At 39.8% G+C, this 24,643-nt stretch overlaps 3 protein-coding genes across 3 annotated transcripts; 2 read left to right on the top strand and 1 right to left on the bottom strand.

Annotated features, from left to right (window-relative positions):
- The first annotated feature begins 757 nt into the window (after window positions 1–757).
- LOC139017699 (olfactory receptor 5J3-like) lies at window positions 758–1,696 on the top strand. The gene has a single exon (XM_070426302.1). It carries the CDS (start codon window positions 758–760, stop codon window positions 1,694–1,696), a length of 939 nt encoding a protein of 312 aa, XP_070282403.1.
- Window positions 1,697–11,165: 9,469 nt separating this feature from the next.
- On the top strand, window positions 11,166–12,104 carry LOC139017698 (olfactory receptor 5AP2-like). Its single transcript, XM_070426301.1, has one exon. The coding sequence runs from the start codon at window positions 11,166–11,168 to the stop codon at window positions 12,102–12,104; it is 939 nt and encodes a 312-aa protein (XP_070282402.1).
- Window positions 12,105–22,351: 10,247 nt separating this feature from the next.
- Window positions 22,352–23,290, bottom strand: LOC139017898 (olfactory receptor 5I1-like). Its single transcript, XM_070426511.1, has one exon. The coding sequence runs from the start codon at window positions 23,285–23,287 to the stop codon at window positions 22,352–22,354; it is 936 nt and encodes a 311-aa protein (XP_070282612.1). The 5' UTR covers window positions 23,288–23,290.
- Between the last annotated feature and the right edge of the window lie 1,353 nt (window positions 23,291–24,643).

Raw genomic sequence — 24,643 nt, 5'->3', positions numbered from 1 at the left:
TGTTGAGTCCCCAAGTTCCATCAAACTCTTGCAATTATGACATGCTGGAATTGGCTTCCGGCAGTGAACCCTAACATAACGTTCTCAGGGACCCTCCAAAACTACTCCAGCAAGCACCACCCTCACTGCTCCACTGGGTCCTGGATCACAGACCATTTCTATCCCTTGTTTGTTAAGGCTGGATAGGACCTGAGGGGCTGATGGGGTATTGGGGGAATGTTATATGTAGGAACCCGTAATCACTCTGCCTGTTTCACAAATGGATTGATGAAGAAATAACAAAGAAATATATTCATTACCTGAACCTCTCACTAACTACAGTTCTCTATTACAGGATAGAATAGTTCTACAACACTAAAAAAACCAAAAATCTTGTCAAAATATGTGGGTTAACTGAACCAAGTAATTTTAAGAACTATTGCCTATACAGAACACTGTGGACATCAATTGCTTAATATGAGATAGAAGTAGTAAAAATTATCATAAGTATTACATAGGTTGGTGTGAAAATGACATGAGTGATTTTGAATAAAGATGCGCTGAAAACCCTATACAGCGCTATCCAAATGTAGGCAATAATATTAGCATAATCACTTCAACAATTTATAATAAATTGGATATATTTCAAGGAGAGTCATTTTAGCTAAAGCATACTTAGCAATGTTTATGTCTTTTTCTAATTACTGAAAAATAGTAATATGATGTCAACCCCACTTCCACTTCCTTCTTTAACACCAAGGGTTTCCAGACCTGAATGATGGCTGCTGAGAACTGCACTGTGTTTACTGACTTCATACTCCTAGGACTTTCTGACAGACAGGATGTGCAGCAGGGGCTCTTTGTGCTCTTCCTGCTGGTTTATGGCGTCACTGTAATCACCAATCTAGGGATGATCCTGCTGATCAACATGGACCCCAGACTCCACATGCCCATGTATTATTTCCTGAGCAACCTGTCTTTCTGTGATGTCTGCTACTCCTCCACTGTCGCTCCCAAGATGCTAGCTGATTTCTTATCTGAGCTAAAGAGGATTCCATATAATGTATGTGTTGTTCAGATGTTTATTTTCGGGTTCTTTGCAGCTGTAGAATGTGTCATGCTGTCTGTCATGGCATATGACCGTTACGTAGCCATCTGTAGTCCACTTCTTTATACAACTACCATGTCCAGGAGTGTTTGCGTCCAGCTCGTGGCCATTGCCTACATTGCAGGTTTGGTGGATATGACCATCTTCACCTATTGCACAACTCTATTTTCATTCTGCAATTCCAATGTCATCAATCACTTCTTCTGTGACTTCCCACCCTTACTCGCCCTCTCCTCCTCAGATACAACCATCATTGAAATAGCATTGACCCTTTCCTGTAGCTGTGTTGTGGGGTCCAGCATCATCACTGTCCTCCTCTCCTACAGCTACATCATAACCACCATCCTTAGAATGAACTCAGCAGAGGGCAGACACAAAGCCTTCTCTACCTGTGCCTCCCACCTAACCACTGTGGGGATATTTTTTGGCACACTCTTTTTAGTGTATTTCCAACCCAGCTTGAGTAACACCATGGACATGAACAAAGTGGCTTCTGTTTTCTACACAGTTTTCATCCCCATGTTAAACCCACTGATCTATAGTTTAAGGAATAAGGATGTGAAAGGTGCCCTGAGGAAAGCAGTTGGCAGTAAGTTATATCTTGGGTGAAAGCGTATTCACCCAAAAAGTTTTTATTTAGAGATGTTGAGAGCTCACATTCTGATACTTTGACAAGTGTTCTGTGTAGTCTTGCCAGTACAATTGTGGATATTTCTTTACCTATCTTTTTACCTAAATTGAGTGTAGGATACAGTGATTATTAATCTTATTCTCTTCAAACTAAGGAAGAGTAGTAATATGTTTGTTCTAGTGTTTTGCAAAGAGGGTCTTTTTATACACTTTCTCTATTCATGGGTATGTCCCAGAGAGATATGGGCATAGTAGCATCTGCCTCCATGTCAATTACTTCTATTCTACCTAAAGCTCAATTTTTTCAAAACAATGGGTTTAATAAAATTGCTCAATGAGAAAAGAGTTGTAGTGGTTTAAATTAGGTATTACTGTTTTGTGGGGTTGTTTTTTGTTGTTGTTTTATTTTGTTTTGTTTTGTTTTTTGTCTTCTTCCTATGTGCTGGCATCTTACTATACATTTTTCATCATAACACTTAGAAGTAATAAGTAGTAAATAAATTAATAAAACTAAATTTAAATTCTCCTGCCCTAAGTCGATGTTTTATAAATGCAAGACCCTTGACTATCTTATTCAGCATTATTTCTACTTTGCTATTTAAACGCTCATTTTCAGGATGCCATTCAAAATCATCCATTGCAGCAATATTTACAATATTTACAAGATTTGGAATCGGCCCAAGATCCTATCAGTAGATGACTGGATAAAAACAGCTATGGGGCTTTTACACAATGGAATACTACTCAGCCACACATAAAGAAGGCAATCTTACCTTTTGCAACAGTATAGTTGGACCTGGAGATTATTATGCTGAAGTGAAATTAGCCAGTCAGGGAAGGGCAAGTACCATATGATTTCACTAATATGTGGAATCTAGTGAACAAAATAAATTAACAAAGTGGAGACATACTTATGGACACAGAGAACGGACTGACAGCTGTCAGAGGGGAGGGAGTTAGGGGCTGGATGAGAAAGGTGAGAGATTAAGCAAAGAAACAAAAGAAAGAATGCTGGACACAGACAACAATATGGTGATTACCAGAGGGAAGGTATGGAGTGGGTAGAGAAGGTAAAGGGAGGATAAATGGGATGGAAGGAGACTTGACTTGGGGTGGTCAACACACAATACAATATACAGATGATGTATTGTAGAATTGTGTATCTGGAACCTGTATTTTATTATCAACATCAACCCAATAAATTCAATAAAAATTACTGAATGAATTGATGTGTGTCCCCTCCAAGACTGATATAAAAAGGAGCCTTTGGCCCTAGCTGGTTTGGCTCAGTGGATAGAGCATAGGCCCTCAGACTGAAGAGTCCTGGGTTTGATTCCAGTCAAAGGCACGTACCTAAGTTGCAGGCTCAATCCTTGTCACTGGGGTGTGTGTGCGGGAGGCAACCAATTGATGTGTCTCTCTCACATCAATGTTTCTCTCTCTGTGTCTCTCCCCCTCCCTTCCACTCTCTCTAAAAATCAGTGGAAAAATATCCTCAGGTGAGAGTGAACAAAAAAATAAAAAGGAGCCTTTTTCAATGAAAAAAACAACAACACAAATATAAACTTTCCTTGTTAATTTTATTCCAGTATGTTCATCTTCATAAAATCCAACTATACTTCTTTTTTTGGCCTAAGCTGAGTAAGTATCAGATACAGGGATCATTTGATGTAGAGAACTTTTTGTATCCATTAATTCTGATCATTCTGGCCGCTCTGTGCAGTGAGGCCTGGGGGTCCTGCAGCTCCGTGCAGTGTGGAGGAGGCTGGTCCTGGTGGAGAAGGCGGGTTGCAGCAGGGGAGGGCAGTTGGGGGCAATCAGGCTGGCAGGCAGAAGCAGTTAGGGGCAATCAGGCAGGCAGGCAGGCAAGCGGTTAGGAGCCAGTGGTCCTGGATTGTGGGAGGGATGTCCAACTGCCGGTTTAGGCATGATCCCTGTGTAGGACATCCCCCGGGGGTCCCAGATTGGAGAGGGTGCAGGCCAAGCTGAGAGACCCCAGCCATACATGAATTTTGTGCACCAGGCCACTAGTTTATTTTATAACTAGAAATTTGTACTTTTGACCTGGATCACTCACTTTTCCCACTCCCATTCCCATCTGAGGTAATGTTCAATCCTCCAATCTGTTTTCTATATCTAGAGTTCATATTTTTGGTTCATTTATTTTGTTTTTCAATTCCAAATATATATAATATTATATGGTAGTAGTCTTTCTCTAACTTATTTCAATTAACATAAAACCCTTAAGGTCCAACTATGTTGTAGCAGAAGGCTCAATTTCATTCTTTGTTATTATTATTGTTGACAGTATTACAGATGTCCCCCATTTTCCCTCTTTGACCCCCTCCACCTGGCTCCCGCCCCACCCCTGGCCTTCACCACATTATCTGTGTCCATGGGCTATGCAAATATGCATATAAGTTCTTTGGTTAATCTCCCAGCCTAACCCCCCTTTCCTCCTGATATCTGTCCATCTGTTCCATGCTTTGTTAACAAAAATGAGTAATTAAGTATTGAGTAATTTGTAAAGGAATCATTTGATATCTGCTGACTGAGACAAATAACCTATTTAATATAATGGACAATAATATTTCCTGTTAGACCTGTGTGAATTTGTCAGAACTCCTTTGTCATTAGTATAAGGAAATTAAATATTTCACTTATTTACATTATAATCAAATTTCATAAGTAAATGTTTTTATCTCTGTGCAAGAAATATCATTGTATACATTAATATTTGCTCCTGTTTTTTCAAATAATAAGAGATACACTATAAATACCATTATGTATAAATCCAAGTCCATATGGGTCACATACTGAAATATACATCTAGAAAAAAATGTGAACACCATTCACAATCAAATTTTCATCTATCAACAGATACACACATAAACCAGGAGGTCACTGTTTGATTCCCAGTCAGGGCATGTACCTAAGTTGCAGGCTCAATCCCCAGTAGGGGGCATGCAGGAAACAGCTGATCAATGATTTTCTCTCATCATTGATGTTTTTATCTCTCTCTCCCTCTCTCTTCCTCTTTGAAATCAATAAAGATGTATATTTTCAAAAAGACAGAATTACATGTATCTCAGGAACATTTATTTTACCTTTTATTTTAATGTAAAAAACTTAAATTACAATAATGTGCCAATTTGCACAAAGTCTGTTGTTTACACTTTCTTTTTTTTATCATGTCTTGTTTGCTTTCAAGAAATGTGTCCTATGCAGAGTTCAGTCACACAAATGGATTATAACTGCTGTGGCAAGCCAATGAGGAAGAGAGATAGAATAGTTCTATAAGGAGTATTTCACGTGGCAGAAAACACTAAACATGATGTACACCCAAACTGTATCATTATAATTTTCATTTATTAGTTTCTATGAAAAATTATTGTCAGTGATGAAATCAATTCTGTTTTCTTAGGGAAAACATACAAAACTACCCATCCTATTGGACATCTATTTGTGTTAGGCTCACAGGCTGTCTCTGAAAATTGTTAAATGTTTTCTAAGGTTTTTGTGGCAGGGATGTTTTCATTTCTGTTTTCACTTACTTTACTTAATAGATAAATATATGTATACTAGAGGCCCAGTGCACGAATTTGTGCATGGGTGGGGTCTCTCGGCCTGGCTGAGGATTGGAGACTGATCAGGGCCTGTTGGCCTGGGGTAAGGGACCACAGGAAGTTGGCTGTGGAAGTGCACTGAACACAAGGGGCAGCTCCTGCATTGAGCATCTGCCCCCTGGTGGTCAGTGCACGTCATAGCTACCAGCCAGTTGTCCGGCCATCTAGTCATAATGGTCGCTAAGGCCTTTACATATATAGATGATATCAAAAGTTTATCTAATATATACATGTAGATATATAAATAAAAAACTTTAAAAGGTTTCAGAATAACAGATACCACTTACTATCAGATTATTGACAACTGCAGGATTTCATTATTAATTTTTAAATCAAGAAGTTTCTTGTACACAATACACTTTCAAGACATAGGCTAATTGTGAAATTAATAAAGCATATAACTTTCATAGAACATTTTATTAAGTGATTAGCCTATATTTACTAAAATACTGACTTGCTTATAGGACAGAGTCGTATTTAGCAACCAGCAGCCCCTACTTTTCCTATTTGCTGCATCAGGAAGCCTCATTAAACCTCATTTTCCTTGGTAGTATTGTCATGTACTGAACTTATATGATGATGGTCATTGCCTCAAGAACAGACAACCATTTTCTGGAAGAAGGAGATTATAAGTAGACAGTTATCTATGCATTATTATGTTTGGAGGCAACAGTGATATAAAGAAAGCCATGTAACAAAGAAATATTTTTCACAATTGTTTGTGTCTGATATCTTAAATTATTTTGTAAATCTTCACCCTCACCCCATAGTTAAAGAAAGCTGTCCTATTAGAACATACATCCTTTGAGAATAAATTTACATTACCCAATTTTCAGCAATATATTGCTACCTGCGTTATGCACTTAATGGGGACTGGGAGTTAGACTACCTGTCTGGAGGGGCTTCCATGTTTCCAAAGGTAAAGTTTGGATCCTGCCTCAGTGGAGTGCAGCCTGAGGAAACTGACATCCCTGGAGAGGGAGTACCTTCGGGGGAAATAAGTATGGAAGGGAATCAAAAGAAGGTGACCAAGAATGACCCTGCCTCCTCCAAATACATACCAGGGAGGCAGAGAATGCTAGTAAAGCTCTCAAGTACTATGAAGATAGCATTTTCTTACGTTTATCTGCTGGTACATTGCTAGCAATTACTTAGGTGGTTTGAGATTTGCCGTAGCATCTCCCACAGGAGTACATTTGGTGTTTTGGTATTGGGATCATCACACACGCAAGAGCAATACACTGTGAAAAGACATTAAAACTAGTCAATAAGAGCAATTTTACAAAATTGAAAATATATTAATTTCACTGAATTTTGCTTGAGATTATTCAACCTTTAGAAGCTAGGAATAACTAACTACATAGCAACACACAAGAAAAACAAGAAGAAACATAAAATTTCCTGAACTATTGGAGTGTACAAACTCTATATGCCTTACACATCTTATCTTTCTTATTGTTTAAACCAATTTTGCCTTTACAGATCTCTGGCAATTAAATTAACTCTAGTAATATTCAAGATGTATAGCTAATGTAATGATTATTACACATTTTATAAATGATTCAAACTCAAAATAAAGTATTACTCAATAAATGGACAATGCAAAAATAACCCCCCACGGCTGGCAGGTCGTACAACATAAAGAAATATGTCAGTTTTCACATCAGCCTGTGGATTTCCCCTCTTTCCCGCATTCTGATGAACAGATATGGTCCTACTGACAACTCTACAGAAGCTGCATAAATAAAGGTTGGGGGTAAAAGGAACAGGACATTCTCTATTGTCACTGAAGGAAAGGACTCCATCTCCCTTGAAGTGTCCATAGCATTATATTAGTTAAAATTATAGCCCTGGCCAGTTTGGCTCAGTGGATAGAGCATCGGCCTGCGTACTGAAAGGTCCCAGGTTCGAGTCTGATCAAGGGTATGTACCTTGGTTGCAGACACATCCCCAGTGGGGATTGTGCAGGAGGCAGCTGATCGATGTTTCTCTCTCATCGATGTTTCTAACTCTCTATCCCTCTCCCTTCCTCTCTGTAAAAAATCAATAAAATATTTATAAAGTTTAAGTTGTAAGGGAAATTTATTACTAAAAGTAAATATTTAAAATTTAAAAAAGCAAAGTAGTATTCACATTAGTATTCAATTTGCAACAATTTCTATTTGCTTTCTTATCACCAGAGATAGGGAATTTAGAGCTGAGAAGGTTATATAAACAAAACTTGTAACTTCTTCACTATACCAACCCTAAACCCCTTTGTCTTGTCAGTCTCAATTTTTCACACATTTGTTGTTTTTCTGTCTAAAAGGTATATAAACTGCGTCCTTTGTTCACCTCTTTAAGTCTCACATTTGGTATGGGTCTCCTCTCCATGCAAAATTCAATTTGTCTTTCTCCTGTTAATTTGTGTGATGCCAATTTCCTATTAGGCCAGTCAAAGAAAACAGAAGAGAAGAAGGAAAAAGTTTCCTACCCTTACACAGTCAAAAAATCCTTGCAATGAGGGCAGTTGATGTGTACTTGTGGGAAGGAATCAGACAATAACTAATAAAAATAGCAATATGTGAGACAACCATATTTCTAAGTGAGAAGTAAAAGAGGTGTTTCAGAAGTGGAGGAAACAGGATAAACAATGAAAAGCAGATGAAAATCTAAGTTCATCAGACATCTGGTTTCACTGGAGGAGAATGTAGACCCCATGGTAGCCATGAAGCACAGCATTCAAATAAAGTCTGGCAAATGTCTGACACTCACCAATTTACTCAAAGGAGTGAAGGATTAAAACTTTGAGCCTTTGCTAAAGTTGTTGCAGCATTCACAGGGGAAAACACAGAAGCGGAATCTAATTAATCATATTCTCACAACACAGAGGAGTGGAGGCAGAGGCTTTAGAGATTTGTCCCAACAGTCACGAGGTAGAAATAAAATGCAATCTTCCTACTGTTGAAGTACCAGAGATAAGGACCGAAAGACTTGCTCATTTCAGGTAGGTTTCTGTGCCTATTTTCATTTAAATGGGAAAGGCAGCTTAAAATAAAAAGATATGTCAATTTCAGCACTTTATTTTGTTTTCACTTCTTTTTATCACATTTCTTTGTCTTGAAAAGTTATTTGTCCTTTTGGCAAAGATCAGTCATACAACCAGTGAAGGTGAGTGATAGACTAGATCTGCAAAATGTGTTTCAGGTTTCAGTAAACACTAAGATGCCATACACCAAAACAGTAGCATAAAAAGTTTCGTTTAGGTGGGCAAAACGTTGGGGTATGGAGACATCTGTAACAGTGTCAACAATAAACATAAACTAAAATATAATTATAAAATAAAAATAATTTTTTTTCATTTACTAACACACAGAAGCATTGTCAGTGATAAAATCAAGTTTTTTTTCTTTAGTGAAAATATATAAAACTTTCTATCATATTGGATATCATTTTTGTTAAAGCTCAAAGACTATCTCTGAAAATTTTAGTTCAGTGTTAGTGCAAGGACGTTTCCATCCTGAAAATTCACTTGCTTTTAAAAAAATATTTAAATACTTATAAAACTTAAAATATGTATATAGTCACATATTCAGTGTCTCAAAAAAATGTATACACACACACACTTTGAATCATTGTTAATTTCAATGGGTTAAATCTGAAAAGAAAGAAACATCAATCCAGCTATCAGCTGTTAAAGTGTGTATACATTTTGGGGGGTATCCTGTATATATAACTTTATAAGATTTTATAAAAATAAGGATTATGGACTATCAGATGGTAAAGTACAGCAGGATTTCAGTATTAATTTTAAAACTTTAGTTTATAATTAGTTTAAACTTTAGTTTAATTTTAAAGCTTATTTTAGAGTTTCGAGAGGCTTGTGAAATTGGTAAGGCATACTACATTCAGAGAATATTTTAATTAAATAATTATTTTTTATTTTTCTAAAACACTACTTTGCTTATAGTATAGATATATTTATAACAACATGCAGTGTCTTCCTTTCCTGCAACAGGCAGCCTTGACTAAACCTGTTTTCCTTGGTAGCATTGTCATGCACTTATACGACAATGGCCATCTCTCAGTATCAGACAACCATTTTCTGGAAGAAAGACTTTATAACTAGACAATTGTTCACTTAGTATTATGTTAAGGGGCACCTGTGATACCAGAAAAGCCATGTCCATACAGACTTTTTTAATTTATTTCATTTAAATACATGTACTTAGCTATAAATACAATAAAATGTAAGCATGGGTTGGGGAGGTGGTAGGTCATTTTTATTATTTTTAAGTTGTAACCTTTCCTTTTGTATATTTTATAAAATATATTCATTTTTACATGGGAAACATTTTTAATATATTTTTTATTGATTTCAGAGAGAAGGAGATAGAAACATCAATGATGAGAGACATTCATTGATCGTCTGCCTCCTGCATGCCCCCACCAGGGATGGAGCCTGCAACCCGGGCATGTGTCCTGACCAGGTATCAATCCCTGAATTCCTGGTAGGTGGGCTGATGCTCAACCCCTGAGCCACTTCGGCTGGGCATAAAATATTTTTTGCTGATCTGTCTAGAGAAGTTTAGGCTAAGGTTTTGGAAGGCTGAACATTAGTCATTAGATTATTATGCATATATTCTCTTTTTGTCTTTCATCTATTCTCAACTCTACTTTCTTTACATTCCCACAGAACCGAGAAGGTCACACATGATATTATATACAGCAATTGATTGGGTAAAATATAACAGTGGGACATAGAATTCCGTTGTCCTCCCAAAGACCACCAGCACCACTGAAGAGAAGGAGAATTTGGAGATGTTCATGTTAAATAGAGATCAATGAAATCAATAAAACAATATTACAATTTTGAGGGATGTGGGTTGGAGGTATAGTTTAGACATAAATCTTTCAGGGGTAATGGGACTGTGCACCAGTGAGTATTTTTAAATATGTCTTACAGATCTGACCTGTTGGTGAATAGATCATGTGGATTCTAGCAGTTTAGAGTTGAAGGGCTTACACAGTAGTCAGTACTCTCTTTGTTTCCTCTCAGTCATATATGTGAATAGTATCGCAAAAACTTTCCATCATTTCCCCTGAGCAACAGCTGCTGTCAGAAGAAGCATGGTTAGCGCTGGCATATTCCTGACTGTGAACCCTAACATAACCTTCTCAGGGACCCTCCAAAACAACTCCAGCAAGCACCACCCTCACTGCTACATTGGGTCCTGGATCACAGACCATTTCTATCTCTTATTTGTTAAGGCTGGATAGGACCTAAGGAGTTGATGGGATATTAGGTGAACGTTATATCTAGGAACCTATAATCACTCTGCTTATTTCACAATTGGATTAATGAAGAAATAACAAAGAAATATATTCATTATCTGAACCTCTCACTAACTACAGTTCTCTATTACAGGATACAACACTAAAAAGAAAAATAATCTTGTCAGAATATGTGGGTTATCTGGACCAAATAATTTTTAGAACTATTGCCTATACAGAACACTGAGGACATCAATTTCTTAAGATAAGATAGAAATAGTAAAAATTATCATAAGTTCTGCATAGGTTGGTGTGAAAATAACATGATTGATTTTGAATGAAAGTGCACTGCAAACTCTAGACAGTGCTATACAAATGTAGGCAACATTATTGGCATAAGCACTTTATCAATTTATACTTACTTGAATATATATCAAGGAGAGTCATTTTACCCAAAGCATACTTAGCAAAATGTTTATCTCTTCTTCTAGTTACTGAAAAAATAGTAATGTGATGTCAACCCCACTTCCACTTCCTTCTTTAACACCAGAGGTTTCCAGACCTGAGTGATGGCTGCTGAGAACTGCACTGTGTTTACTGACTTCATACTCCTAGGACTTTCTGGCAGACAGGATGTGCAGCAGGGGCTCTTTGTGCTCTTCCTGCTGGTTTATGGCATCACCGTGATCACCAATCTAGGGATGATCCTGCTGATCAACATGGACCCCAGCCTCCACACGCCCATGTATTATTTCCTGAGCAACCTGTCTTTCTGTGATGTCTGCTACTCCTCCACTATCTCTCCCAAGATGTTAGTTGATTTTTTATCTGAGCAAAAAAATATTACATATAATTTATGTGCTATTCAGATGTATTTTTTTGGTGCTTTTGCAGATGTGGAATGTCTCATGTTGGCTGTCATGGCATATGACCGTTACGTAGCCATCTGTAATCCACTTCTTTATACAACTGCCATGTCCAGAAGCATCTGCACCCAGCTTGTGACTATTGCCTACATTACAGGCTTCGTGGATTCAGCCATCCACACCTGTTTGACATTTCGATTATCATTCTGCAATTCCAACATCATCAATCACTTTTTCTGTGATATCCCACCCTTACTAGCTCTGTCCTCCTCAGATACAACCCTCAATGAGATAGTGATGTTCACTTTCATTGGCTGTGTTGTGGGGTCCAGCATCATCACTGTCCTCCTCTCCTACAGCTACATCATAACCACCATCCTTAGAATGAACTCAGCAGAGGGCAGACACAAAGCCTTCTCTACCTGTGCATCCCACCTAATTGCTGTGGCGATATTTTTTGGTACGCTCTTGTTCATGTATTTCCGACCCAGCACGAGTTACTCCATGGACACGGACAAAATGGCTTCTGTTTTCTACACAGTTGTCATCCCCATGTTAAACCCACTGATCTACAGTTTAAGGAATAAGGATGTGAAAGGTGCCCTGAAAAAAGCAGTTGGCACTAAGTTATGTCCTGGGTGAAAGTATGTTTACCCAAAACGATTTATTGAAAGATTCTGAGTACTAAGCTTAAGTACTGTGGCATAGGTTCCTGTAGCCTCCAATACAAACTTCTGGATGTTTCCCATTTCTTACCTTTGTGCCTGAAATGCAAGTAAGGTGCATTAATTATTGGTTTTAGCTTTTTCTCCCAACTCAGGGCAAGTAATAATAGGTTCACTTCACTCTTTTGCAAAGAGATTCTTTTCATACTTACATTCTCTGTTCATGAGTATGTCCAAGTGAGACACCATGAAAATAGCAACCACTTCTCTCTTTTAAGTCAACATATCCTCCTTAAGATTATTTATATATATGAGGTTAATAAACTTGCTCAGTCAGAAGGGAGGTTAAATGGGTTAAATTAGGTTTAGTACATAGGAAGGTTTGTCTCCTTCCTATGTACTAGGTACATCACCCTATAAATATTCTATCCTAACACTTAACGGGATAAAAATAGTAAGTAAATAAATATAAATAAATCAGAAATCTCCTATATTCAAAGTTCCATAAAGGCACAACCCTTGCCTACTTTGTTCACCATCATTTCTCCTTTGCTATTAGTAATGCCCAGTTCCAGGACAACTTTCAAAATGCTTGGTAAATATTAATGTGTTGGCTGAAATATGATGCAAAAAAGAATTCTCTTGTTCAATGTTATTCTATTATCTTCATCTTAGATGAAATCTATCTGAACTTGTCTTTTGGTGTTGGCTGTGATAAGAATCAAGGGAAAATTATTTGATGTAAAAATATTCTTGGATCTTCTATTTCTCATCATTCTGGCCCGGTTATATCAATAGACAAACCCCAAATCAGCAGCTCTAGGTTTTTATTATACCTCACAGTCTTCACGTCAGCCTGTGGATTTCCCTTCTTGCCTCACTCTAGAGAACAGACATGATGCTATTGACAACTGGACAGAAACTGCATAAATGGAAGTTGGAGGATAAAGGACTGAGCCTTTCCAAAGGCCAATGGAAAAGAGGACTTCATTTCCCTTGTGTTCATAGCATTACACTAGTTAAAATAAATATAGAAAGCTAAAATGCCCAACTGATAGAGTTTAAATTAAAAGATAGATTTATTAACTTAATAATGGTTCAGTGAAATAAAAACAAATAACAAGATGATATTTGGATTGATATTCCATTTGTACTTAATTATATTTACTCTCTGTGTATCTGTGAAATAAACAGTAACTATATTTTAAACAAAGTATTGATGAGTAGATAAATATTAAGTAATCCTATAATCTATCCTAAAAACTAAGTTCATTGCATATATTGTTTGCACTGTGATCAATTAAGAATGTATCCAGTTATGAAAAACAACACAATTTCAGATTCTCAAGAGTATTCATTTTAATTTAGGTGGCTGTCAAAAAAAAAAACATGAAATAATGGGTTACACAGGTGTTTGATTTAAATCCTCTCCCATCCTATCTAATAATAGAGAAACATGGTAATTAGCCATACCTCCACTACCCTTCCCATTGGCTAATCAGGGCGATATGCAAATTAACTGCCAACCAAGATGGCGGCCGGCAGCCAGGCAGCTTGAAGCTAACAGGAGGCTTGCTTGCTTCAGTGACAGAGGTAGCCAACGTTCCCTGCCTGCAGCTGCCGGCCTCTGAGCTTGCAGTTTGAAACATTGTTACAAATATAGAAGCTAAACAAAACCCCAGAAACCTGCTTTCAGCCAGCCGGGATCTCAGAGCTGGAGTTGAAACAGTGTTTCGATTATAGAACCCAAACAAACCAGATACCTGCTTTCAGCAGCCAAGGCCTCAGAGCTGGAGCCAAGCCTCAGAGCTAAAGCTGGCCCAGAATAAAAAAAAAAAAGAAAAAAAGGACAGGTTGGGAGCTTCAGTCACCTGCCAGCCTGAAAACGGCCCTTAGCCCCTCAGCGAGACTGGCCAGGCACCCCAGTGGGGACCCCCACCCTGAAGGGTATGTGACCAGCTGCAAACAGCCATCATCCCCTCATCCAGGCTGGCCAGGCACCCCAGTGGGGACCCCCACCCTGATCTAGGACACCCTTCAGGGCAAACCAGCCGGCCCCCACCCGTGCACCAGGCCTCTATCCTATATAGTAAAAGGGTAATATGCCTCCCAGCACCGGAATCAGCGGAGCAGCGAGGCCTTCCAACACTGGGATCAGCGGAGCCACGAGGCCTCCCAGCATTGGGATCAGCGTGACAGGGGGCAGCGACCAAACCCCCTGATCGCCCTGCGGCTCTGTGTGTGACAGGGGGTGGGGCCACAACCTCCCTATCCGCCCTGCTCTGTTAGTGACAGGGAAAGGCGTCCCAACCCCCTGGCCAGCCCTGCTCTGTGCCTGATAGGGGGGAGCTCCCCAACCCCCTGATCGCCCTGCGGCTCAGTGTGTGACAGAGTGCAGCGCCCTAACCCCCTGATCTGCCTTGCTCTGTGTGTGACAGGGTGTGGCGTCCCAACCCCTCCCCCCCCCACAGGCCTTGCTCTGTGTGTGATGGGGTAGAGCCATAACCTCCCCATCGGCCCTGCCCTGAGTGTGACAGTTGCGGCGCCCCAACCCCCTGATCGGCCCTGCTCTGTGGGTGATAGAGGGCGGTGCCCCAACTCCCCTATCGGCCCTGCTCTGTGCATGACAGGGGAGAGCTCCCCAACCCCCTGATGGGCCCTGCTCTGTGCGTGACAGGGGGTGGCACCGCAACCTCCCCATCGACCCTGCCTTGAGTGTGACAGAGGGCGGTGCCCCGACCCCCCAATCGGCCCTACCCTGAGCGTGACTAGGGGTGGCATCACAACCTCCCGATCCGCCCTGCTCTGTGCATGACAGGGGGCGGCGCCCCAACTCCCCAATTGGCCCTACTCTGAGCCCGACCAGGGGCTGCACCTAGGGATTGGGCCTGCCCTCTGCCACTCGGGAGCAGGCCTAAGCCAGCAGGTGGTTATCTCCCGAGGGGTCCCAGACTGCGAGTGGGCACAGGCCGGGCTGAGGGACACCCCCCCCAGTACACAAATTTTTGTGCACCAGGCCTCTAGTAATTTTATATATTCCTGTATTGTGTAACATGAGCTATTATGTACTTCAAAACATCGTGAGAATAAAACAACACATTAAAAATATGCAGTTTTCAGCAAGTTACTAGTCTTGCATTACTGTTTGAACAGAGATTTAAGATAAAAATATTTTAAATATGTCTTTTCAATATTTTCTAAAGATTCTAATAGCCTTTACAGATTGTTAGGATACCAGGTTTTTAGGGTTTGTTTTTTTAATTATATTAACTAGAGGCCTTGTGCACAAAATTTGTGTGTGTGTGGGGGGGGGGTGTCCCTCAGCCCAGCCTTCACCTTCTCCAATCTGAGACCCCTTGGGGGATGTCCGACTGCCGGACAAGGATCAGGCCTAATCTGGCAGTCGGACATCCTTCTCACAATCCGGGACTGCTGGCTCCCACCCACTTGCCTGCCTGCCTGATTGCCCCTAACCACTCCTTGGCCAGCCTGATTGATGCCTAACTGCTCCCCTGCCAGCCCAATCGCTCCCAACTGCCCTCCCCTGCTGGCCCAGTCACCCCCAACTGCCTCCCCTGCAGGCCTGGTCCCCCCAACTGCCCTCCCCTGCCAGCCTAGTCACCCCTAACTGCCCTCCCCTGCCAACCTGGTCCCCCTTAACTGCCCTCTCCTACCGGCCTGGTCCCCCCTAACTGTCCTCCCCTGCAGACCTGGTTACCCCTAACTGCCCTCCCCTACAAGCCTGGTCCCCCCCCCAACTGCCCTCCTCTGCTGGCCTGGTCGCCCCTAACTGCCCTCCCCTTTTGTCAGGGCCAGCCTGACAGGGTTGAGCAGGGCTGAGGCAGGGAGGTGGGAATTGAGAAAAGAAAGAAAGACAGGAAAGCGGGATCGGGAGGACCCCAGTTCTCTTGATGAACTGAAGCAAGTTTATTAGCCACACAATACTATTTATACATAACACACTGAATAGGAGGTCTATCAAGAGGAATGTATTCTTTGTTCCTCTTAATCTCTAAGGGTGGGACACAGCAGAAGGGCAAGTTCTCAGTACAGCATATCTCAGTAAATAATTACAGACTTCTTGGTAAGCTATGAAAGGCTGATCTCATTCTACAAATGTTGCTCTTATTCTAGTGATAAACGCCATCCAAACAAGTCTGGGAAAACTGTGTGGGTAAGGATCCCAGCCTTGCTATCCCCTACAGGTGCAAGGACCTTGCCAGCTTACATCTGGCCCCCAACAGATCTCCCTTCTTTGTTTTTTAGGCGAAGTTCATGTTTCAGTGTCCGACAGTTTTTTATGTGTACATGTCAGCAGTAATATTTTAGTTCTGGATGGTGGACAAATGGTGGCAATGTAGGTCCGACCCTCTGGTTTGGTCCTGGGCAACCTGCAGGGATGCACAGCTGCTGACTGCTAGCATGATAAAGCGTCTTCATCATCTTTATTTCTGGACTGCTTCTCTTCTTGTTGTCTCACGGGGCCACTGCTGTTCTGTGGCTGGAGCAGTCCTGATAATTCTCTTCTGTTGCAGGAATCCATATGGTCTTGGAGTTGTTTTCTGAAAATATACAAACGTATTCTCGACCAAAGGTTAATAAAGGAATCATATCTATAATTTAGACTTGGGATTCTTTTAATTTTTGTCCAAACGATTTTCCTTTGGCTTATTTGACACCATATGTGTTTTCATGGGTGTCTTGTTATTAGCATTATAAATGAAAAAATTTTTCTAGATGTAAATTAGTTACAGGATATTTTTCCTTATATGGTATTCTTCCACTATATTTCCACTATCCTCCCCCCTTTTTTTAAAATTTAATTATTAGGAGGCTTTTGGAAATTATATAATGAAGTCTAGATAACTTTAAATTTTAATTTTTTATACAAAAATATGACTGCTTTAGGTTTATTGTATGTTAAGCAATTTATCCATGAAATGAAAATTTTGGTTAATACTTCTTGAGCTAGTTTTAATTAATCTGAAAACTTGACTATTATTTTACTGTCAAATTTAATACTTTAATAACAATCTTAGTTTATACTGTAAATATTAATGGAAAGGATTATTTTATATCCTTGAGAAGGCCCTGAGCATTCCTGGTGTTAAGCTGGATTTAGATATAGGGTAGTTGCTGTTAGCCAAGGCTCTGTTATCTGGGTACCAATTTCGGCTGGATCAAGTCTCTTTCTGTTATCTAGGTCCCGATTTGAGCTGGGCATGGGAAGCACAGCAGCCATGGGGGCAGGAGACCTCCCTCAGAAGGGGCGAATGTTCAAGCCCCTGCATAGTTGGGGGGGTGAGGATCTCTGCCCCACCTCTGTTGACCCCCAAGTTCTCCCCTGAGGCCCCCTGCGACTGTGCCTGTCTTAGGTCGCCCCTCCCAGAGGGGTCTTACCCGTCATTGACTAACCGGCCATCTTCTGGGGCCAAGCAGGGTGATGTGAGGTTTAGTTCTGTCTCCTTGGTAGCGTATGCCCCTGTGGCCTCCATGCCCAGTAACTGCCTTTGGATCCCCTCGCCTGCTGGCGGGGCCCCGGCATTGATCATGGGGAACCCAGGTTTGATCTCCAGAGAGGGCCCAGCTTACGCTATTGGGCAAGAGACAGATCCATGGTACCAGCCACCATGAGGCTTCAACCTCAGTATGAACAGAGAGCTCAGGTAACAGCTATAGGTAATTGGAAGAGGGACCCCCTTGGCAAAAAGGGCAAGAAAGTTCAATATAGAATGCTTAAGTGCCTTCCCAGTAGGCCTTCCACACAGTGGAAGGGATAAAATCCTTTCATGTTCTTATTAAATTGCTGCCAAACAATTAGTTTGTTTGTTTGGAATAAATGTATAATATGCTGTTGTAAAATATTAAAAATTATTAACGAGTTTTTGTTATTTTAAATTATATCTTAAAATTCTACTGTTGTATTTTAAGAAATATTAAATAAAATAACTTGTTTTGCCCTTGTTTAGAGGCAAAAACTTAAAATATATATTTATTAACTTTTATTTGATAAAGCTTTCTATGTGATTTCAAGTATATTAAATTGCTTTTATTAAAAAATCCTTTAAGAAGAGAGAATAAACTTTTGAAAACATTTCAGGGCCCATGAAATGTCCTAAAGTCATTCCTTGATTATAGTTTTGAAATCCAACTTAAAAGACTATTAAATACATATGTGTATATATAATTTAAAGATTATATACCTTTTATACTTAATAATTATCAATTAAATTAAATTAGAGATATCGATTAAATTAAAACTGATCTTTGTATTTAAAATTTTTGGTTGGGATAACAGAAGTTATCCTCTTTTTTCAATTAGACAAATTTTGAAATTTTACTATAATTATATGATTTCTCCCAATTTATTTAACCAGAACTTTAAACTCTTAGCTGGCAAGTTAAATATTTAGCATTTCTCAATCAGTAACATTTTTAAGAATAAACTTTAAAAATACATGACATAATCAATAGATTTAATTCTGTCCTTTAGATTTTTCGTGAGGGAAATTTAGATTAATATTTTAGTATTTAGTTATTTCAGAATATCTAATTCAATTTAGCTAACTCCTAAGCCTGGGGTGCCATTGACTGAAAACAGGTAACCATTAAAATGCAAATTAGTTACATTCTTTCTACCAAGGATGGGAAACTGAGAAGCAAGCCTCTTTTTAAAAGTTGTCACTGGAAGGAAATTTTTGGCCTACCTGCTCTGTTGGGGGAAGGGAGGCTAGCCCTTCCTCTATTAGAAATTGCTTAGGGAAGCGAGCCTTAATTAAAGGGTGTAGCCATCTTTTACCTGGGCTACTTAGATTTTTATAATTAATATATTTCAATAATTCTTGAGATTTAAATCTAATTAATTATTTTAAGGCATATTCTTTAGCAAATTTTTGTAACAGACAATTTTACTGAAGTTCCTTTTTGGCCTTGAAGTTAACCTTTTAACACCCTTTATTAGTATTTAAAAACTGTTCTTTATTATGGAAATGCCAATCCTGCTGCTAGAATCTAGCCAGCATTTTTTTTCCTTTGGGTCAAATTTTGCTATTTTTGTTAGGAAATAATCAGTCTTGGGTTTTATTTTGTACATTTGTAAAGAGATTTCAGCTTAGAACTCTATCTAAATGTCCAAAATCGGACAATGCGCGTCTTAGTTCCAAGCCAGTTTTTCTCTTTACACGTGCACAGAAATCCCAGACGTATTTTTAAATTTCAGATCCGGTGGCATTTGCTGTAGCTGTATCAGAAATGCAAGGAAATCGTCATTTCTTCTCTATGTGGGAGGTTTTAAATCTAATGATATTTTGTTTATTTTAATAAGCAATGGCAGCACCCAGGGCAGACAGAATGTCTTATTCCTCTGGATCCAAGGTCCAGCCCGGTACTTCCGGGGGTTGCTCGGAATAGCTCTTGTATATATTTTGTTTTCTGTGGCAGGCTGGATGCTGCGCAGCCTGCTGGCCTTGAGACGGAACAGGGACAGGAGGGTAAATAGACAATGCCCCTGTTATTTGTCGTGGCTGGGCTGGCCCCTTTTCGTAGTTTCCCGACTGGTGTTGAGGCAAAGAATTTCCCTGGATATCTGTCTTAGATTTACACTCATTTGCCCAATGTTTTCCTCTTTTACATTTAGGGCATAGTCCAGGTTGTTCGGGACCTCTGCCATTTCCTTTATTAATCCCTTTATTAGAAGGACACTGTTTTGCCATGTGTCCTGTTCCTCCACAAGTGTAACACTTGTATGTTGGACTTTTCCCTGTGCTAAATTGTTGCTGAAGAATTCCTTCAATGGTGGTTCCCTTTAATGCAGCTGCAATGGCAACTCCTTGTATATATGAGGGACCAATATCTGCACAAATTCGGATATAATCTGAGAGAGTCCCCTGTCTTTGATAGAGCCGCAGTGCAGCTTGGCAGGCAGTGTTGGCGTTTTCATATGCCAACTGTTTAACTATTAACATGCCAGCCTCTCCATCCACCACTACTCGGCCAACAGCCTGTAATAGCCGAGAAACAAAATCCTGATACTTTTCATCTGGCCCTTGAATAATTTTTGAGAGCTCCTCTGTTTTCTGACCAGAGGTGGGTAACTTTTTCCAGGCTCTAATCCCAGCTCCATTAATCTGTCCATAAGCTTCCTGGGGGTATTGAATTTGATTATGGGTATCAGCATAAACTCCTTCACCTACCAGCATTTCATAAGAAATATTAATCTGGGCAGCTCGATTACGAGAAGCTTGTTCCTTAGCCTTTTCATCATATTCTGATTTCCACAAGAGATAATCCCCTCCTGATAAACAAGCCTTGGCAATAGCTTTCCAATCATTAGGTGGGAGAGCCTCTGAGGCCATAGTTTCCAAGATGGTTAAAGTATAAGGGGAAGTGGGCCCATACTGAGCACAGGCTGTTTTTAACTCTTTTAAGGTTTTAAAAGGAAGCAGGTCATAAGCACGCTCACGCTGTCCCGTGTGAGGGTTCACCTGTTCCATAACAGGGAAGGCGTGAATGCCCAATTCCTCACCACACTTTCGTGCTTCCTGCAAAGCCATCTGGAGAGGGGAAAGTGGAACTGGTGCTGCACAAGGCAGCGGAGAGCTGCGGGAACGGCCCCCGCGGCTTCTCTTTTTCTTGCCAAGAAGCTTTAATTTTTCTAAAAAGCATTCCAACACATCCTCTATATCACTGCCCTCTTCAGTTCCAGCAGAAAAATATTGTTCCTCCTCTTTTGCCTGAACAATGCCTGTATTATCATTATGACAAAGAGCAGCAGCTTCCTCAAAATCCCCCTCATCTTGAGGACTTAAATTGCCTTTAAAAGTTACATTATTTCTTTTTAATGTACTGTCCTTTTTAGACCCCTGTTTTGTGCTATCACGCTGTTTCTCCTTTTTTTCTGGCTTAAGAGACGGTTGATTATGGTCATGCCTGGGATCTAAATAATCCCGTATTAAATTCGATAAGGAAATGCAGACCTCCTGAATGAATTTTAAAAAATTTTCTACTTGCTTGTCATTAACCTTAGTTCCTTTACTATTGAGCATAAACTTTAACATTTGCCCATAAAGAGCATTTTCTCTAGATTCTAACTGCCCCATGCTTTACTCCCGATTACCAAAAAATTGCTCCTCCCTTACCTTAATGAGTGCACTCTTTATCCGGAGGAGTTCCTCACCGTCGTCTCTCCAAGCCCGACGGAGTTCCTCACCGTCTTTTTCCCAGTTCCTCAGTCCCTGTTCAGGCGCCAGATCTGTCAGGACCAGCCTGACAGGGTTGAGCAGGGCTGAGGCAGGGAGGTGGGAATTGAGAAAAGAAAGAAAGACAGGAAAGTGGGATCGGGAGGACCCCAGTTCTCTTGATGAACTGAAGCAAGTTTATTAGCCACACAATACTATTTATACATAACACACTGAATAGGAGGTCTATCAAGAGGAATGTATTCTTTGTTCCTCTTAATCTCTAAGGGAGGGACACAGCAGAAGGGCAAGTTCTCAGTACAGCATATCTCAGTAAATGGTTACAGACTTCTTGGTAAGCTATGAAAGGCTGATCTCATTCTACAAATGTTGCTCTTATTCTACTGATAAACGCCATCCAAACAAGTCTGGGAAAACTGTGTGGGTAAGGATCCCAGCCTTGCTATCCCCTACAGGTGCAAGGACCTTGCCAGCTTACATCTGGCCCCCAACACCCTTTAGCCCTGATTGCCCCTAACTGCCCTCCCTCGCCTGCAGGCTTGGTTGCCCCCAACTGCTCTCCCCTGCCAGCCTGATCACCCACAACTGCCCTCCCCTGCCAGCCATCTTGTGGCAGCCATCTTGTGCCCACATGGGGCAGCCATCTTATGTAAGAGTGTGATGGTCAATTTGCATATTATCTCTTTATTATATAGGATTGCAAGAAAATGATAATGATGGGAGAAGGTATAAGATAACAACTAGACTTTTAAGTAAAACTGACATGAGTTCATATCTGAGTTCAAGTATTATATCATTTGTTTGTTAGCTCTATGACCTTAGCCAATTAACTTCCTATCTGTCACTCAACTCCTGGCACTGAAAGAAAGAATGCTATTGTCCATGCCATCATGCTCTATTCTGTGGTTGAGGCTTTATTACCCACAGATTTGGGGAACATCCATATTAAACTAACTTCTAATAGTTCAGAACCAAATGTAAAATATAGACTTTGTCGAAAGCTTGTCAGGCCCATTTTCATCCTTTCTTAAAGAGAAAGAAATTTTGAGCTAATCATTTTCCTACAGGCATTTTTTACATCTTTGTTCCTTAAACTATAGATTAAGGGGTTCAACATGGGTATAATCAATGTATAGAACACAGAGGTCACTTTGTCAATATCCAGTGAATGATCAGTGCTGGGACGCAAATAAATGAAAATGAGGGTCCCATGGTAAATAGTGACCACAGTCAGATGGGAAGCACAAGTGGAAAACCCTTTTCTTCTTCCCTCGGCAGAACCTGTTTTAAGAATAGCTGCTATGATGCAGACATAAGAGAGAAGAACTGTTAGAAGACAGATAGCTTCCACCAAACTAGCAAAGACTACCAGGACAATGTCATGCTTGTAAGTGTCAGTGCAGGACAAAGAAAAGAGTGGGGAGATATCACAAAAAAAGTGGTTAATTTCTTCGGAGCAGAAAGACAGATGGAAAGTATTAGTGGTGTGAATAACTGAGCTCATGGTGCCCCCCAAAAATGCTCCAATAGCAAGCTGACAGCAAATCCTCTTAGACATAATAACAGTATACAGCAGTGGGTTGCAGATTGCTATGTACCGGTCATAAGCCATGGCAGCCAAGAGGAAAGATTCTGTGTCAACCAAAGAGCAGAAAAAATATAACTGTGCAACACAGCCATGGTAAGAAATGGTCTTCTTGTTGGAAACCAAGTCCACAAGTAATTTGGGGGCAATGACAGAAGAGTAGCATGCATCTATGAAGGACAGCATGCAGAGGAAAAAGTACATAGGGGTGTGCAAGTGGGAACTGGTTGTGATTAACAAAACCATCCCAAGGTTCCCTATCAGGGTAACAGAGTAGATGGAAAAAAACACGGCGAAAAGAACATTCTGAAGTTCCGGATGGTCACTAAATCCCAAGAGAAAGAACTCAGACAGCACAGTGCCATTCTCCAACTCCATTCTCTGCAGTGCTCCTGAACTCCTGAACTTGAGGCAGAGTAACGATGGCAATAGTAATAATAAGTTCAACGCTGATGAAAAATAAAAAAGAAAATGGTCAAAATAAATAAAAGAGTAATTTTAAATCTACTTGGGCATCCTGATAACTCCTAGGCATTTCTACAGTTAATGTAGTGTAATGCATAGATTTTCCTTTTTTATTAAATTTGATACATTTCACTTTTTTTGCCGTTAAGTTTATTGGTGTGACATCGGTTAATAGAATTAAAGCTACTATTTTCCACATTAAATGGCACCACCATCAAACCAGTTGTTGAACTCTAAATCTGGGCTTCCCCTCTTTTACTTTCTTCAACTCCCTCATCTTCCATCAATGTCAAGTAATAGTAGTAAACCACTTTATTACATAGCAAACTCTGAATAAATAGCCTCTGTTCCTCGTTGTGTTGTTTTTATTTCCACAACAGATAAAGCATTATTGTTTAAGGTGAAGCCTTTTATAGGTAAATATATTTCTCACCTTGAGACCTGGCTTCACCTCTAAGGAACAAAGGAACTCCTTAGAGTTGTTTGAAATCCACTGTTAACAGAAAGAAGATTCTGAATTAGTTATAAAAGTGGCTGATTCCTAGCTCTGTCACCTAATGTTGTGAAACCTTAGACAGGTCAATTAATCACTGAGTTTAAGTTTCATGATCTATAATAGGAGAACAACAGTTCCTTTCTTATCAATTATGAGTTAAATTCTCTTCTCCAGCTTCCATATCCTAAGCATCTTGTGATTTCTCTGTTCTAAGTTGGCAACACAGCAATTCTGTCAATTTAGACATTTTATTTTATCTGGAATCTGAGCTATGGAATATAGCTAGAGAAACCCCCATGCTTACAAATCCATTAAATTCAATCCAGGCAATATGATAATGATATCCAGGAATGTTTCTATGTTGTTTATAGTGAAAAATTGTGAAAGATGGTGAAAAGTCTTTTCTATCTACCTCTCTGAGTTATCTCTGCCTTTCTCTGTCTTTGCTCTAGTTTACAAATCTGTAAGTTGTAGATAATTGATAGCAATTCAAGTGATACTTGACTATAGACATGCACAGTTTTTCCAGTGTAGACAATTGATTTCCCTCCCCCACTGTGCAAAAAGCCAATTTTGTATTTATTAGTAGAATGCCTGATCTATAATTCTTTGAATTATCTTTTAAACCAATGAATTAAGTAAAATCTTTGACACATGTTCATTTTATAATTATATAAAATTCACCACATTAAGTCACATGTATGTGTGTGTATGTATATGATTTATATTACGTATACTTATATATAACTGTTCTTTAACATTTCATATTATAC

The sequence above is a fragment of the Myotis yumanensis genome, unplaced genomic scaffold, assembly GCF_028538775.1.
Source record: "Myotis yumanensis isolate MYYU_CA2020_CCGP unplaced genomic scaffold, mMyoYum1.0.hap1 SCAF_10, whole genome shotgun sequence".
Taxonomy (NCBI): Eukaryota; Metazoa; Chordata; class Mammalia; order Chiroptera; family Vespertilionidae; genus Myotis; species Myotis yumanensis.
Note: the sequence above shows the minus strand (reverse complement) of the source record. Positions and strands in the feature narration are given on the sequence as shown.

Excerpts from the sequence above, each read along its gene's own strand:
- LOC139017699 (XM_070426302.1), top strand. The coding sequence starts at position 758 with ATGGCTGCTGAGAACTGCACTGTGTTTACTGACTTCATACTCCTAGGA.
- LOC139017698 (XM_070426301.1), top strand. The coding sequence starts at position 11,166 with ATGGCTGCTGAGAACTGCACTGTGTTTACTGACTTCATACTCCTAGGA.
- LOC139017898 (XM_070426511.1), bottom strand. The coding sequence starts at position 23,287 with ATGGAGTTGGAGAATGGCACTGTGCTGTCTGAGTTCTTTCTCTTGGGA.